The sequence below is a fragment of the Podarcis erhardii genome, assembly GCF_964252035.2.
Source record: "Podarcis erhardii genome assembly, chromosome: 17".
Taxonomy (NCBI): domain Eukaryota; kingdom Metazoa; phylum Chordata; class Lepidosauria; order Squamata; family Lacertidae; genus Podarcis; species Podarcis erhardii.
Window position 1 is genome coordinate 35,461,109 of NC_138515.1, and position 14,171 is coordinate 35,475,279.

Consider the following 14,171-nt stretch of genomic DNA (forward strand, 5'->3'; position numbering starts at 1 on the left):
TCTCAGCCTCTGCTTCTTGGATTTCAATTCCAAACATGGTTATCTATTTGGGGTCGCTCTGCTTTCCGTGGCCGGAATGTGCTACACATTCCAAATTAAACACAAGTACCCTCCGCTGCTCCCTTCCCCGCCCCTTCTGCCCTGGCTGCTGCTGCTGAGTCTATTTTCATTTTCTCACTCGGCCGGCAAGGGAGCAAGCCGCAGCTCTTCTTTCAGGGAGCTATCAAACGGAAAGGTGCCGCTTCCTTCCAGATTGAGGTTCTGGTGCTTTTGCAAGTTGGTGCAGCTGATTGGTATGATACTGGACTCCTGCAAACCTCATGTGGTCTTCCACTTTGTGGGAAGGGGTTGCTGGGGGTGTTTGGTGCAAACGCATTAATAATTTTGAAAATGTTCTGGGGACCCACAGGTTGAGAAAGACATAGCTACTGTTCAGCTCCAGTTCTAGGAACTGGTTTTACAAGTTCTCCAATATAATTTTTCAAGACATATTGGTGCAGAGGTTAGGAGACAAGGAAAATGAGTACAAACACCACCCTCTTGGATCGGATTGTTTTCTACCCAGTTTTATGTGAGGGATGGAGGCAGTATATGGAAGGAGCAATCTATCACCTTGCTGGCTTCCTCCTCCTCCTGGGATTCATGGGAGGAAGTGGAACGGTCGGCTCCATCTTCATCTTTGGCTTCTTGACCGCTGGTTTCTTCTGCGCTGCGCTCTGGGGCTGGCTAGATGCTTGTGGACTGGACATCTTCATCTGGAACATGCTCTTAGTTCTGATCTGTCTGCTTCAGTTGGCTCACCTAGTTTACCAACTCCGTCAACATGCCTTCCCTGAAGAATTCGACATGCTCTACAAGCAACTGTGTCAGCCTCTGCAAGTGCCACCTCAGGTCTACAAAGAAATCGTCAAGTGTTGTGAGGAACAGGTTTTGCCCCTGGCCAAAGACCAGAACTATGCTGTGGAGGGCAAGACCTCAATTGATCGTCTGTCATTCTTGTTGTCTGGCAGGTAGGCCTCACCTTCCCCTGACAATATTTTTTCTTGGCATTAGAAAACTGACCCATCTGGTGCTTTTGAAAAATAGATGGAGTGGCATGAAAAACAAACCAACCCATGCATTCTCCGAGTTCTCACATAGGTGGTAAAACCTGTGTCTTCGCTGTATCACTGTACTCTGCATTTGAGGACTCAACTCATGTGATAGAATACCCCCTTCTTGTCATTTTTTCCAAAAAAGACCTTGTATGCCACTGAGAAGACTAGGTTAGAACTTCCTCTCTGATCTAGTTTTCTTAATGGAGGGCTCCTTATGTGTGTATGTATGAAGAAGCATTCCATCCCATACCTTCCAACATTTATCCAATGAAAATAGGGACGTCCTATTCCAAAATAATAATAATATTATTATTGATACCCTGCCCATCTGACTGGGTTACCCCAGCCACTCTGGGCAGCTTCCAGCATATATAAAAACATAATAACAAAGTAAACATTAGAAAACTTCCCTATGCCTTCAGATGTCTTCTAAAGGTTGTCTAGTTACTTATCTCCTTGGCTCGGGGGTCACATAACTCTATACTTTCCAACATTTCTCCGATGGAAATAGGGACGTTCTAAGGAAAATCGGGACATTCCCGGATCAAATCAGAAACTGGGATGTCTTCTGTAAATCCAGGACTGTCCCTGGAAAATAGGAACACTTGGAGGTTCTGAAGTCCCAGCTTGTATGCTGAAGTTGTGCAGCCCAGCTTTACCTTCTTACAGATTTAGGCTTTTTTTTTTACCTTCTAAACATGGCTATCCATGGGAAAAGGGGAAGGAGGGGGGGGCTTAAGGACCCCATCCATAATGCTTTTCTGTTGCAAATGGTCTCCTCCTGAGGATGCTTTGCAGGACTGTTGAGCTAAAGTTGCACATGGCCCTGCAGTCATGTAATCTGACCCTCAGCATTTAGGGAGACAGGTGTACTGTAAAATTAAGGTCATGGCTCCTTGCAAGTGAATCCTTGTTTTCAGGTAAGGTTACCTGACAAAGCAGATAAAGCAGCTGGCAAACAACAATGATGCTTCAGCTCCTCAAAGGGTTAAAAAAAAAAACAAGCTTTAAATGTGGCAGCTGAAGGTTGGTTCAGGGTTTGTTTGTATGGTGGGGAACAGTTACCGTAATTGGGTTGTATCTATTCCATTCTTTTCTGTCATATGTTGGTTAAGTCTGAAGTGTTCCACACTCAAGGGATCCGGAATTTTACATTAAAAAAGAAAAATATTTCTACCGTGGGCCAGGTTTTACCTAGTTTGCTTGATTCGTTGGCTTGTTTTAGTTTATGCTGTGATGCAGAATTTGGAGACTGTTTTGCAGTTGTCACAACCTGGAGGAATTAGGGTTGGGGCACATAAAACGTAAGGGAAAGGAGATGGCTGTAGGGGATTTGCAACAAAGAGAACTGAAGAGTCCATGGCCAGTTTTTGCACCAAAGACCATACTGTCCCATCAGGGGGGAAAGGCAGTGTATAAATATAGAATACAGTGGTACCTCAGGTTACAGACGCTTCGGGTTAAAGACTCCACTAACCCAGAAATAGCACCTCGGGTTAAGAACTTTACTTCAGGATGAGAACAGAAATCGTGCTCCGGCGGCGAGGCGGCAGCGGGAGGCCCCATGAGCTAAAGTGGTGCTTCAGGTTAAGAACAGTTTCAGGTTAAGAACGGACCTCCAGAACGAATTAAGTTCTTAACCCGAGGTACCACTATAATATAGAATAATAATTGCCATTATCACACAATTCTCAATGTAGCCTTTAATCTTGTAAAATGTCATATGCATAGATGATACTGTATTAAATGATGATGATGATGTTGATGATGCAATTGCCTAAGCGGAACTTGAGCTACTCTGCCTGTTCGCTGGTGCAAATTATCCACGACTGGATCGCTGTCTATCCTGTTCTGTACACATGTGTTGCTTATAATAAGCACGTATCCTGCCTTCTAGGGGTTGTTTTGGCCTTTTCTTTTTGAGTTTTATGCAGAAATTTCGTTTCCTATCTTTATCAAGTGATATTTTGCTGCGCAACTCATGTCGAAAACCATTCACTCCATTTGGAGTGGTTCTTTTGAAGCTCCTTGCCATTGCTTTCTGTTTTTACAACCCTGAGAGACATGTCAGGGCCCCCTCACCCCACCCACCCACTCCGGAGCTATTTAAGACGTGTGTGCTTTCTGGGAAGGCCTAAGAGAAACTCAGGCCTGGAACCAAATGCCTATCAGCTCCTGAAGTTGGCCTGATAATATTTTCATAGAATCATAGAATCATAGAGTTGGAAGAGACCACAAGGGCCATCAAGTCCAACCCCCTGCAAAGCAGGAAACACCATCAGAGCACTCCTGACATATGGTTGTCAAGCCTTTGCTTAAAGACCTCCAAAGAAGGAGACTCCACCACACTCCTTGGCAGCAAATTCCACTGTCGAACAGCTCTTACTGTCAGGAAGTTCTTCCTAATGTTTAGGTGGAATCTTCTTTCTTGTAGTTTGGAACCATTGCTCCGTGTCCGCTTCTCTGGAGCAGCAGAAAACAACCTTTCTCCCTCCTCTATGTGACATCCTTTTATATATTAGAACATGGCTATCATATCACCCCTTAACCTCCTCTTCTCCAGGCTGAACATGCCCAGCTCCCTTAGCCGTTCCTCATAAGGCATCGTTTCCAGGTCTTTGACCATTTTGGTTGCCCTCCTCTGGACACGTTCCAGTTTGTCAGTGTCCTTCTTGAACTGTGGTGCCCAGAACTGGACACAGTACTCCAGGTGAGGTCTGACCAGAGCAGAATACAGTGGCACTATTACTTCCCTTGATCTAGATGCTATACTCCTATTGATGCAGTCCAGAATTGCATTGGCTTTTTTAGCTGCCACGTCACACTGTTGGCTCATGTCAAGTTTGTGGTCAACCAAGACTCCTAGATCCTTTTCACATGTACTGCTCTCAAGCCAGGTGTCACCCATCTTGTATTTGTGCCTCTCATTTTTTTTGCCCAAGTGCAATACTTTACATTTCTCCCTGTTAAAATTCATCTTGTTTGTTTTGGCCCAGTTCTCTATTCTGTCAAGGTCGTTTTGAAGTGTGATCCTGTCTTCTGGGGTGTTAGCCACCCCTCCCAGTTTGGTGTCATCTGCAAATTTGATCAGGATGCCCTTGAGTCCACCATCCAAGATGTTGAATAAGACCGGGCCCAAGACAGAACCCTGTGGCACCCCACTAGTCACTCTTCTCCAGGATGAAGAGGAACCATTGATGAGCACCCTTTGGGTTCGGTCAGTCAGCCAGTTACAAATCCACTGAGTGGTAGCATAGTCAAGACCGCATTTTACCAGCTTCTTTACAAGAATATCATGGGGCACCTTGTCAAATGCCTTGCTGAAATCAAGGTAGGCTATATCCACTGCGTTCCCTTCATCTACCAGGCTTGTAATTCTGTCAAATAAACGAGATCAGGTTCGTCTGACATGACTTATTTTTCAGAAATCCATGCTGACTATTGGTGATCACAGTATTCCTTTCTAGGTGCTCACATACTGTTTGCTTAATGATCTGCTCCAGAATCTTCCCTGGTATTGATGTCAGACTGACTGGGCGGTAATTATTAATGCACTATATAAACTTTGGGAAGAATTTTTAAAAAATGAATCTGCTTTAAAATATGTCTTTTTCCTTCCCCCTGCCCCAATTAGGGTCCTCTCTTTTCCCCTTTTTGAAAATAGGGACAACATTTGCCCTCCTCCAGTCTGCCGGGACTTCGCCTGTTCTCCAGGAATTCTCAAAGATGACTGCCAGTGGTTCTGAGATCACATCTGCCAGTTCTTTTAATACTCTTGGATGCAGTTCATCTGGCCCTGGAGACTTGAATACATCTAGACTAACCAAGTATTCTTGTACTATCTCCAAGGACGTCCAAATTTTGTACCAGGACGTCCAAATTTCCATTGGAGAAATGTTGGAGGGTATGCATTTGTTAGGATAGGTTAATATTTTATATTATAAACTGCCTTGACTGCCTTAATGCAAAGGTGGGATGTGAATCCAACAAATTAATACATATTTTTAAAAAAATGTTTGCACAACTGCATGAGGACCACTTACCTGCTCTCACAGATACCTGCCAGATCATTTTCCACGTGCCCCTACCATCAGATGCGAGGCCAGTGGCACAAGAGTAATTTCTGTTGAGATCCACCTTGGGGTGGGGGCAGGTATTATAATGCACTATATAAACTTTGGGAAGAATTTTTAAAAAATGAATCTGCTTTAAAATATGTCTTTTTCCTTCCCCCTGCCCCAATTAGGGTTAGAGTAAGCCAGGACGGACAATTTCTACATTATGTCTTCCCATATCAATTCCTGGATTCCCCGGAGTGGGAATCACTGCCCCCTTCGGAAGAGGGAACATTTCAGGTAACCTCACAGAACACAATTGCATCTTGGGGTTTTTTTGAGATTGTGTGTTGTGTGTGTGGAGGTTTTTGTTTCTTTGTTTACTTTCTGGGTCAGAATCATATAACAACAAGAACAACAACTTATTTATATGCCACCCATCTGACTGGCTTCCCCCAGCCACTCTGGGCAACTTCCAACAAATTACAACACAGTGAGACATCAAACATTAAAAACTTCCCTTCAGATGTCTTCCAAAAGTCAGATACAGTCAAACCTCAGTTGTCAAACGTAATCCGACCTGGAAGCCCGTTCCAGGCTTCCAAAATGTTCTGACAACTGAATTACGGCTTCTGATTGGTTGCAAGATCTTCCTGCACTCAGCAGAAGCCACATTGGGTGTTCGGCTTCCAATAAATGTTCGAAAACCGGAGCATTTACTTCCGGGTTTTTGGCATTCGGGAGCTGAATTGTTCGAAAACGGAGCTGTTCGGGAGCCAAGGTTTGACCGTGGTTGTTTATTTCCTTGACCTCTGAGGGTGTAATAGAGGCAAAGAACTGCTCTAGTCATTCCATGCCCTCAATAAATCTTTGGGCTTATGCTTCTTAGTAATCCAACCTCTACCCCACTGGTGCCACATAGCAAGCTGCATACAAATTGTACCTCGGAAGTCAAACAGAATCCATTCCGGAAGTCCGTTTGACTTCTGAAATGTTTGGAAACCAAAGCACGGCTTCTGATCGGCTGCAGGAAGCTCCTGCAGAAGCCCCATCAGACGTTCGGCTTCCAAAAGAACGTTCGAAAACCAGAATATTCACTTCTGGTTTTCGATCTTTCGGGAGCAGGAACGTTCGCCTCCCAATGCGTTCAGGAGCCGAGGTACGACTGTACTTTGAAAGCGAGGAGACTTTCAAAAGCAGTGTCTGTGGTGATCTATGGAGATCTGCCGTTAAACAAAAGAAAGGTGAAAATCCAAATCGGGGATGCTTAAAATAACTGTTTGGATCTCCAAAGCAACTGGACCCCCAAAGCCCAAGGGTTGGGATTCAAAGCTGAGGTGTCCTGGGTTCAGCTTGCCTTTAAATTCTCTTGAGACCAGCTGTATACGTTTGAAATGGCCATGACATTCCAGAGGAAAGCTGACTTTGTGGCTAACGTCTTCATTATTATGGGACATCCACGTCACAGTATTTTTAACACTGGACAACTCCACACGCTATAAGATTGCTCTATCAAAAAATTCTTTTAAAACACACAGTAAGCCCTCCCCAAATTGCCCAAGTACAATTCCTGCATAAATGTTTGGAATGAATGGTGCCGCACTGTGTCTGAGGTCCTTTTAAGAATTCAGAGTCAGGATCTGTGACACAGTAAGAGCTTTGTCGTCTGGGCTGATAAATGGATTGTTCACTGTACTCAATGGGACGGTGATGGCCTGCAGGAAACTTTAAAATAGAATGCACAGTGACAAGCCCTGGAAAAATCTCAAATATCCATTCCTGTATGGAGCGCCCAGCAGCTGCCTCTGAGGCGAACGTCTTCATGGAATAGCTGTGCTACAAAAGTTAAGGGGGGATGTAGATAAGATATGGGACACAGTTTTAGGAAGAAAGGAGGTGGCAAATTTGGGCCCTTTCCAGGATGCTTCAAGTCTTAGCTGTCTGTGAATGCATAGGCTGCAATGGTCTTTGATGCTTGCCGTTTTCCAAATTCATGAGCTCAACATCACAGACATCATACCGTACTTCTTTTGTACATTCTGTACTGTTTTGTTGCTGCCTAAACTAAAAATATGACATACATTATGTTTCCTCAATTTTCTTTTTCTTTTTTAAACCAAAAAACAGCCATGGGAGGCTCTGAAGAACACGTGTGTGTGTGTGTGTGTGTGTGTGTGTGTGAACACTCTCTCTCTCTCTCTCTCTCTCTCTCTCTCTCTCTCTCTCACACACACACACACACACACACACACACACTTTAACCCATTCCCTTCTGGATATTTTTCTGCTCATAATCAACATTTTCTGTGTGTGTGCTTTTTTAAAAACAACAACAGGGAGACAGTTTGGCAGCTTGTCACATCTCTAATTTTGCCCTCACGCTCGTAAAACTGGCTGAAATTTCCTTGAAGCATCAGATTATTTTTAAAGCCTGAGGCTGTATCAAGGAAACAAGCACAGTAGCATTCCTCTTGCTTCCCTTAGAAGCCGATCCTTTTTCCCTATTAGGTTTGACTGCGTTTCTTGTAGAAAACAGCAAAAACTGATTTTTATTGCATTGGAATAACATTATAGGACTTCACTATAAGCTGACCAAGTTTTCTAATTGCTGGAAAATGCTGCTTGGAAAATGGGTTTCTCATCCTCTGAAGTCTTTCAGTCCTCTCTTAGGAAAGCAATCCTATTCTGGCTCCCCTCAGTGAAGAGACCTAAGCAACTGCTTGCTTGGCAGCAGCATTAAATATCAGACTCAAGGACATGGCGTGTCGCCTGTCCGTGTTCTACTTCCCAAGCCACCATTCCTTGGGTCTTGGCCAAGGAGGTTCCTGGACCCAGGGAGGCCTCTGGGATAACGCGGCTGAGCTCTTGCCATCTTGCACATGCCAACGTCTCATTTACCCACTCCAGTGAATGAAATCCTGTGTACATTTTACAAGTCTGGGGAAACACACATCTTTTCTCTCTTGCCAGAGTTTTGCATTTCCCCAAACCTGTAAAAACAAAAGAAGCAGCTCTCATTTAAATGATTTCAGATAAAATACAGGAACGGTGTTGTTGGGTGTCAGAGAGAATCGGCACCATACAGTGGTTTGCGATATTTGCTTTATTTACACCTGTGCAAGCATAACGCACACAGTGGAGGCAAATGTTATTCATTACATTTATCGGAGGCCCCATCACCAAACTTCTCTTGGCAATAAACAAATTTAACAGCCTATAATTGCGAATCTAAGAAAACGCCTAACAAAAATCCTAAAAACTGTAAGAAATTATGTCTGAGCAGAGTTTGTACATGCAGTTCAGCCACATATTATTAAGCTGTGTTTGAAACTTGTATGTATGAACTCTGCTAGAACATAATTTGTTATGGATTTTAGGATTTGTTGTGTAGCTATTTGCAGAGCAGCAGAGAGCATCTTTGTGATGTAAAAACACCTAAAATCACGGTGAGATTCAGAGATTAAAATGTTAATGTTCACTATTTCCTAATTTTAAGTAATTTTTAAAGACTCTGAAAATAAAAAGATCTTCACCTGGCACCAAAAATACATTATGGTTGATTGCAGGTATGCTTCTTCGAGAAGAACATTCCACAGTAGTGTACATTTGTGTGTCACTGTTAAAAAGGTCCTCTTCTGTGTCCACATCTCCCATATATCTGATTATGAGGATACTTGAAGGAGAGCCTCAGCTGATAATCATGGGGCACAGGTAGATACACCTGAGAAGAGGTTATCTTTCAGTACTAAGGCGTTTTATAGTAAAAAAAACACTCCTACAGTACAATACAAACTTTTCCAGGCATATTTATTGTAAAATCTCCTTTCCAAAAACATCTGAATTCAAAGGCAACATAAACACCCTCTCATTAATCTGGAGCCCTCATACATTTTTTGCCCTGGGGGGTGTTATGTACTGAAGTTCTCACCCTGGGCCAGCAGGGAGGTACTGTAGATAGTTTTCACTCAGGTCCACATATGCAAATAAGGGATTGAAAGTGGCATTCAGTGATTGGATAGCTACAGAAAGTGGTTACAGTTACGTTGTAGTGGAGCTCTATATAAGCAGGCTGGCTGAACCGTTCAGTTCAGTTCTGTTCTGGCCTGTGAATAAACAAGAGCTGTCTGAAGAATCGCTGTGTCGTCTGATATGTTCGCCCACAACTTAACAGGGACAGTATTGCAGCAGAAGTTCGGACAGCGTGGTGACTTTTTTTTACACTCAATAAAAAGGTCTGATGTAGCCACCTCTCCTCTCTCCTTCCCTCTGCAGGTAACGCTGACAGCAGAGACTGACTGTAGCTTCATCACTTGGCAAAGGAAGGATCTCTACTTGCTCCTGGCCAAAGAGCGCTATATTGCCCGCCTCTTCTCAGTCCTCCTTGGCTTTGACATCTCAGAGAAACTGTATGCCTTGAATGAGAAGCTTTTTGCTAAATTCGGCTTGCGGTTTGACATCCGCCTTCCCAGCCTCTACCACGTCCTGGGACCTGCCTCTTCTGACATGGAGCTGGAGAAAGAACCAGAGGAAAGCGAGGGTCCAGCAGCACCCTCGGGCCTTTCGCCCACCTTTGTCCAGACAGCTCCTGCGGCCCCTTGCACTGTGTCTCCTCCTGCCCCTCCTGCCCATCTCAGGAGACCTCGGCCTGACAGTGACCTGTCTGGTGAGGATTCTACCAGTCTTGTATTGGAAGATTTTGCTGAGTTGACAGGGTCCTTTATGGACTATTTGAGCGAAGGGGAATATATGAAGTGAGGGCACTTCTAACATGGGCACACATCACCCTGTGTAAGTAAGTACTCTTTGTGACGTTAGGAAGAAACACAACTGTGTGTGCTGGGAGGTGGGGTTTGATGTGTCCAGCATGCTGTGCACACCATTGTGCTGGTTTTCCTTGCAGGATGTGAAGGACGCACATCTAGACTCCCAAAGGCTAGTCTGAGTCCTCCTTACAGCACGAAGTAGTGTCAGGCTTTGGGGAATTGGCTTCCTCCCCCATGGCAGTAACAAAAGATCAAACGATCTTACCAGTTAGAATCTTTAATAATCACAGTGAGAGAACAAAGAGTGCGTCTCCTAGAAATGGCGGTGCTCCCAATTAAGGGTCACTCCTCCCCCTTTGTCCCTATTAATCTACGCCACTCCTATGTCTTGTAACCTGAGCTTATCACTTCTGCGTTTTCAGTTCTAACACTTTCTGAGCTCTCCATGTCCTTGGAGAAGGGGGGTGAATGCTGTCCAGAAACTGTGACTCTGTTAACTCTCTCTCTTCTAATGTTTCTTCTGCTAGCTGTTCCCCATCCAGTATTTCTCAGCTTCTGCCTTCTGAACTATGCCCCTCTGCAAACCACTATTCCAAATCTATACTGTCCTTCTGCTCTTGGGAAGATACAGGGGGAGGGGGAGGCTCCCACCATTCCTTCTCAGTGCAGCTCTCCTCAGCACTGTCCCTGGCAAGTAGCCCCGATCCAAGCAGCTTCAAATGTGAGGTTTGAGCCTCAGGCCTGCCTGGATGTTATACCTGCTAGATATGTAGGTTCAGCATAAGCTTTCAAAGCCAGTTCAAGAAGTTGCAAATTAGGACCTGACAAAGTGTTGTTATTTATGGACCTTAAGGTCCTCCGCAGGGGAGACCAGGAGAGGCGGTCCCGTAGGTACGAGGGTCCTAGTTTTGAAACGTTTGAAAACCGAAGACTCAACAGCTGACAGCTAGGCCTCCGGATCTTGCACATAGTGGAAGCCACGTGGCATGTTTGACTTCTGAGGCTTGTTCTAAAACCGAAGAATTTACTTCTGTGTTTACAGCATTCATAAACCAAAATGTTTGTCAACGGAGACGTTCGAAAACCGAGGTACCACTGTATCTCCTTGATGGTTCTCCCAGGCAATTTCCTGAGCAGAGGTTTGGCTCAATCCAGCATCTGGCCAATTTCAATACTCCAAGCACTGATTAAACGCCAACATTTACTAGATCCACAAATTATGGGTGTATTGCACCCATAAACTCTGGAACCCACAAATGCATAACAATGTGGATAAAAAGTTCTAACGAGAATGACAATATGCTTTTTGTCCTGCAGCTTCTGGAAGCCTCCTGAGGAGTAATCGCCAGGCCTCTGCAGAAAGACGAGCCCCTCTGGCTCCTACGCAGACCCCAGAACTCTAGAGAAAGAGTTTGGACTCTCAAAGACGTCACCATATGGTCACTCATGGCTGATCATAATGGTGCTCATTACTTGTGTGTCGACACGTGGATTGCACCAGCACCAGCATGGCGCACTTGGAAGTGCATGCATGAGACTGAAGTGTGATGTTGGAACACTTCCCACAGATTGTTGAGCTGCAGTGGCACCGGGCGCTTTCTGATTGTCTGTACTCTTGAGCACTTGCCGTACGATTCTGCTGTGAGGTGAATTAAACGTCTGGGAAATGGTATCTATAGCTAATGAATGGAATTTGCTCTCTGTTGAGGGGCTGTTGAGTAGTCTTCTATTGCAAAACATATTAGGAGGGAATTACAGTGGCACCTTGGGTTAAGAACTTAATTCGTTCTTGAGGTCCGTTTTTAACCTGAAACTCAATCAATCTTTATTATGGTCCAGAGACCCAACAAATCGTTACAAAGCAATACACAATTCATACAGCCTACCTCCAGGTTAAACAAGCATCTTTTTCAGAATATAGGGATCATTGGTTCTTGCAACCACCGATAAAAACTTTGCCACTGCTAATGTTCTAGTGTTTGTCCGGTCTTCCAATAGGAACCTGACATAGTGAGCCTCTGATTTTCCCGGGAAAGGTACCAGCAAGGGTAGTATCAGTTCAGCCCTGGCTTGCTCATGTTTTGCACAGTGCAACAAAATATGTTTTATGGAATCAATGTCTTGAGCACACGAGCAAAGTTTGTCCTGGTAGGGAACTCCTCTCAACCTGCCATCCAACACTGCAGAAAAAGCCACCTCTATTGGTCTGTCACCCCCCAACTGTATTACCTGGGTTATGAAGGTGCCGTAAAGATGTTAAAGCAAAGATTATGGGATAATGCACACAGCGACTTGCGATCTCGATCACACGCAGTCTGTAGTCTGCTGGCAGCAGGAGTACAATATGGGCATGTCTTTAAGCTAACATCTTATATTAAAAACCTGAAACTGTTCTTAACCTGAAGCATCACTTTAGCTAATGGGGCCGCCTGCTGCCACCGTGCGATTTCTGTTCTCATCCTGAAGCAAAGTTCTTAACCCGAGGTAATATTTCTGGGTTAGCGGAGTCTGTAGCCTGAAGTGTCTGTAACCTGAAGCGTCTGTGACCCAAGGTACCACTGTATTCTCTTCTTCATGTCTTCCGATCTGGCTGACGAAGGATAAACGCTGCCTAGCTGGAACTGAAATTTAAGAGGGGATGGTTGGAAGGAGGAAGTCATAACCTACGTATATGACTGACCTTTCTTGCAGTAGAGTGACTTTTACCTCAACTGGGGGTACAAACAGAGGCGGAGCTAGCTGCTCCGGCACCCATGCTGTGCACTCGGGGGGGGGGCAGGGTCAGCTACTCATGGGGAGTGCTGCCTGCGGTGAGCAGTGAGTGTCCCAGGGGGGTGCCGCCCACGGCGAGTGTCCCTGGGGGGCAGCGATGTCACCCCCCCGGTCAGGAATGACACCCAGGCTGGGCCGCACACACCACCCACCCCTTCCTCCCCCAGTGGGTACAAACTGGTAGTTTGGGAATTGACGGCTCTGTAAAGAGGGTGCAGGAGAACAGAATGCAGATGTGAGCCAAAGGGCGACTCCAGGGCAATTCAAGAACATTGAGGGAAACTGTTAGGATAAAGTTTGAATCGGAGAGTTCAGCTGCTCTCTAGATGCTGCATCCGGAAACAAGATCTGACATGGCCAAAGGCCAGGGATGTTGGCAGTTGTAAGCAGAAGAACTGCTCGACTGGATCAGGCCAAAGGCACATTTAGTCCAACATCCTGTTGTCATGGTGGCCAATCAGATGCTTCTATGAGATAGGAAGCTCACAATCCCCACTTGGGATTCCCAAAATGATATTCAGGAGCCTGCTGGCTCCAACTCTGGAAGCAGAGCATAGTCATCATGCCTGGCAGCCACGGATAGCTCCATCCTGCATGGATTGGCCTACTCCTCTTTTAAAGAATTCTGGTGCTGGAGGAGACTCTGGAGAGTCCCATGGACTGCAAGAAGATCAAACGCATCCATTCTGAAGGAAATCAGCCCTGAGTGCTCACTGGAAGGACAGATCCTGAAGCTGAGGCTCCAAGACTTTGGCCACCTCATGTGAAGAGAAGACTCCCTGGAAAAGACCCTGATGCATGGCAAAGATGGAGGGCACAAGGAGAAGGGGACGACAGAGGACGAGATGGTGGGACAGTGTTCTCGAAGCTACCAGCATGAGTTTGACCAAATTGCAGGAGGCAGTGGAAGACAGAAGTGCCTGGCGTGCTCAGGGGGTCACAAAGAGTCGGACACGACTAAACGACTAAACAACAACAACAACTTTTAAAGCCATCCACTGTGGAAGCCATTATTGCATCTTGTGGGAGCAAATTTACTATGCACTGCGTAAATAAGGATTTTCTTTTGTCCAACATCCAGCTTCATTGGACGGGGCCAAGTCCTAATGTTATGAGAAAGAGAGAACCTCTCTCTATCCACTTTCCCACACCATGTGCAGGTGGCGCTGTGGTCTAAACCACCGAGCATCTTGGGCCTGCCGATCAGAAGGTCAGCGGTTCAAATCCCCACGACAGGGTGAGCTCCCGTTGCTCTGTCCCAGCTCCTGCCAACCTAGCAGTTCGAAAGCAGCCCAGTGCAAGTAGATAAATAGGTACCACTGCAGTGGGAAGGTAAACAACATTTCTGTGCGCTCTGGCTTCTGTCACAGTGTCCCGTTGCGCCAGAAGTGGTTCAGTCATGCTGGCCACATGACCCAGAAAGCTGTCTGTGGACAAACGCCGGCTCCCTCGGCCTGAAAGCAAGATGAATACAGCAATCTCAT

At 45.4% G+C, this 14,171-nt stretch overlaps 1 protein-coding gene across 3 annotated transcripts; it reads left to right on the forward strand.

The window, feature by feature from the left end:
- Positions 1–207: 207 nt before the first annotated feature.
- POPDC2 (popeye domain cAMP effector 2) lies at positions 208–11,587 on the forward strand. 3 transcript variants are annotated; one of them, XM_081845452.1, is made up of 4 exons: positions 208–1,010; positions 5,344–5,452; positions 9,425–9,944; positions 11,233–11,587. In XM_081845452.1, the coding sequence occupies exons 1-3, from the start codon at positions 520–522 to the stop codon at positions 9,905–9,907; spliced, it is 1,083 nt and encodes a 360-aa protein (XP_081701578.1). In that variant the 5' UTR covers positions 208–519; the 3' UTR covers positions 9,908–9,944; positions 11,233–11,587. The 3 variants fall into 3 exon arrangements, with proteins under 3 accessions (XP_081701578.1, XP_081701579.1, XP_081701580.1); XM_081845453.1 differs by having other exon boundaries at positions 9,425–9,940; XM_081845454.1 differs by having other exon boundaries at positions 9,425–9,815.
- The last annotated feature ends 2,584 nt before the right edge of the window (positions 11,588–14,171 follow it).

Excerpts from the sequence above, each read along its gene's own strand:
- POPDC2 (XM_081845452.1), top strand. The coding sequence starts at position 520 with ATGAGTACAAACACCACCCTCTTGGATCGGATTGTTTTCTACCCAGTT. Across the intron at positions 1,011-5,343 it reads TCATTCTTGTTGTCTGGCAG|GGTTAGAGTAAGCCAGGACG; the intron begins GTAGGCCTCACC and ends TGCCCCAATTAG. Across the intron at positions 5,453-9,424 it reads CGGAAGAGGGAACATTTCAG|GTAACGCTGACAGCAGAGAC; the intron begins GTAACCTCACAG and ends TTCCCTCTGCAG.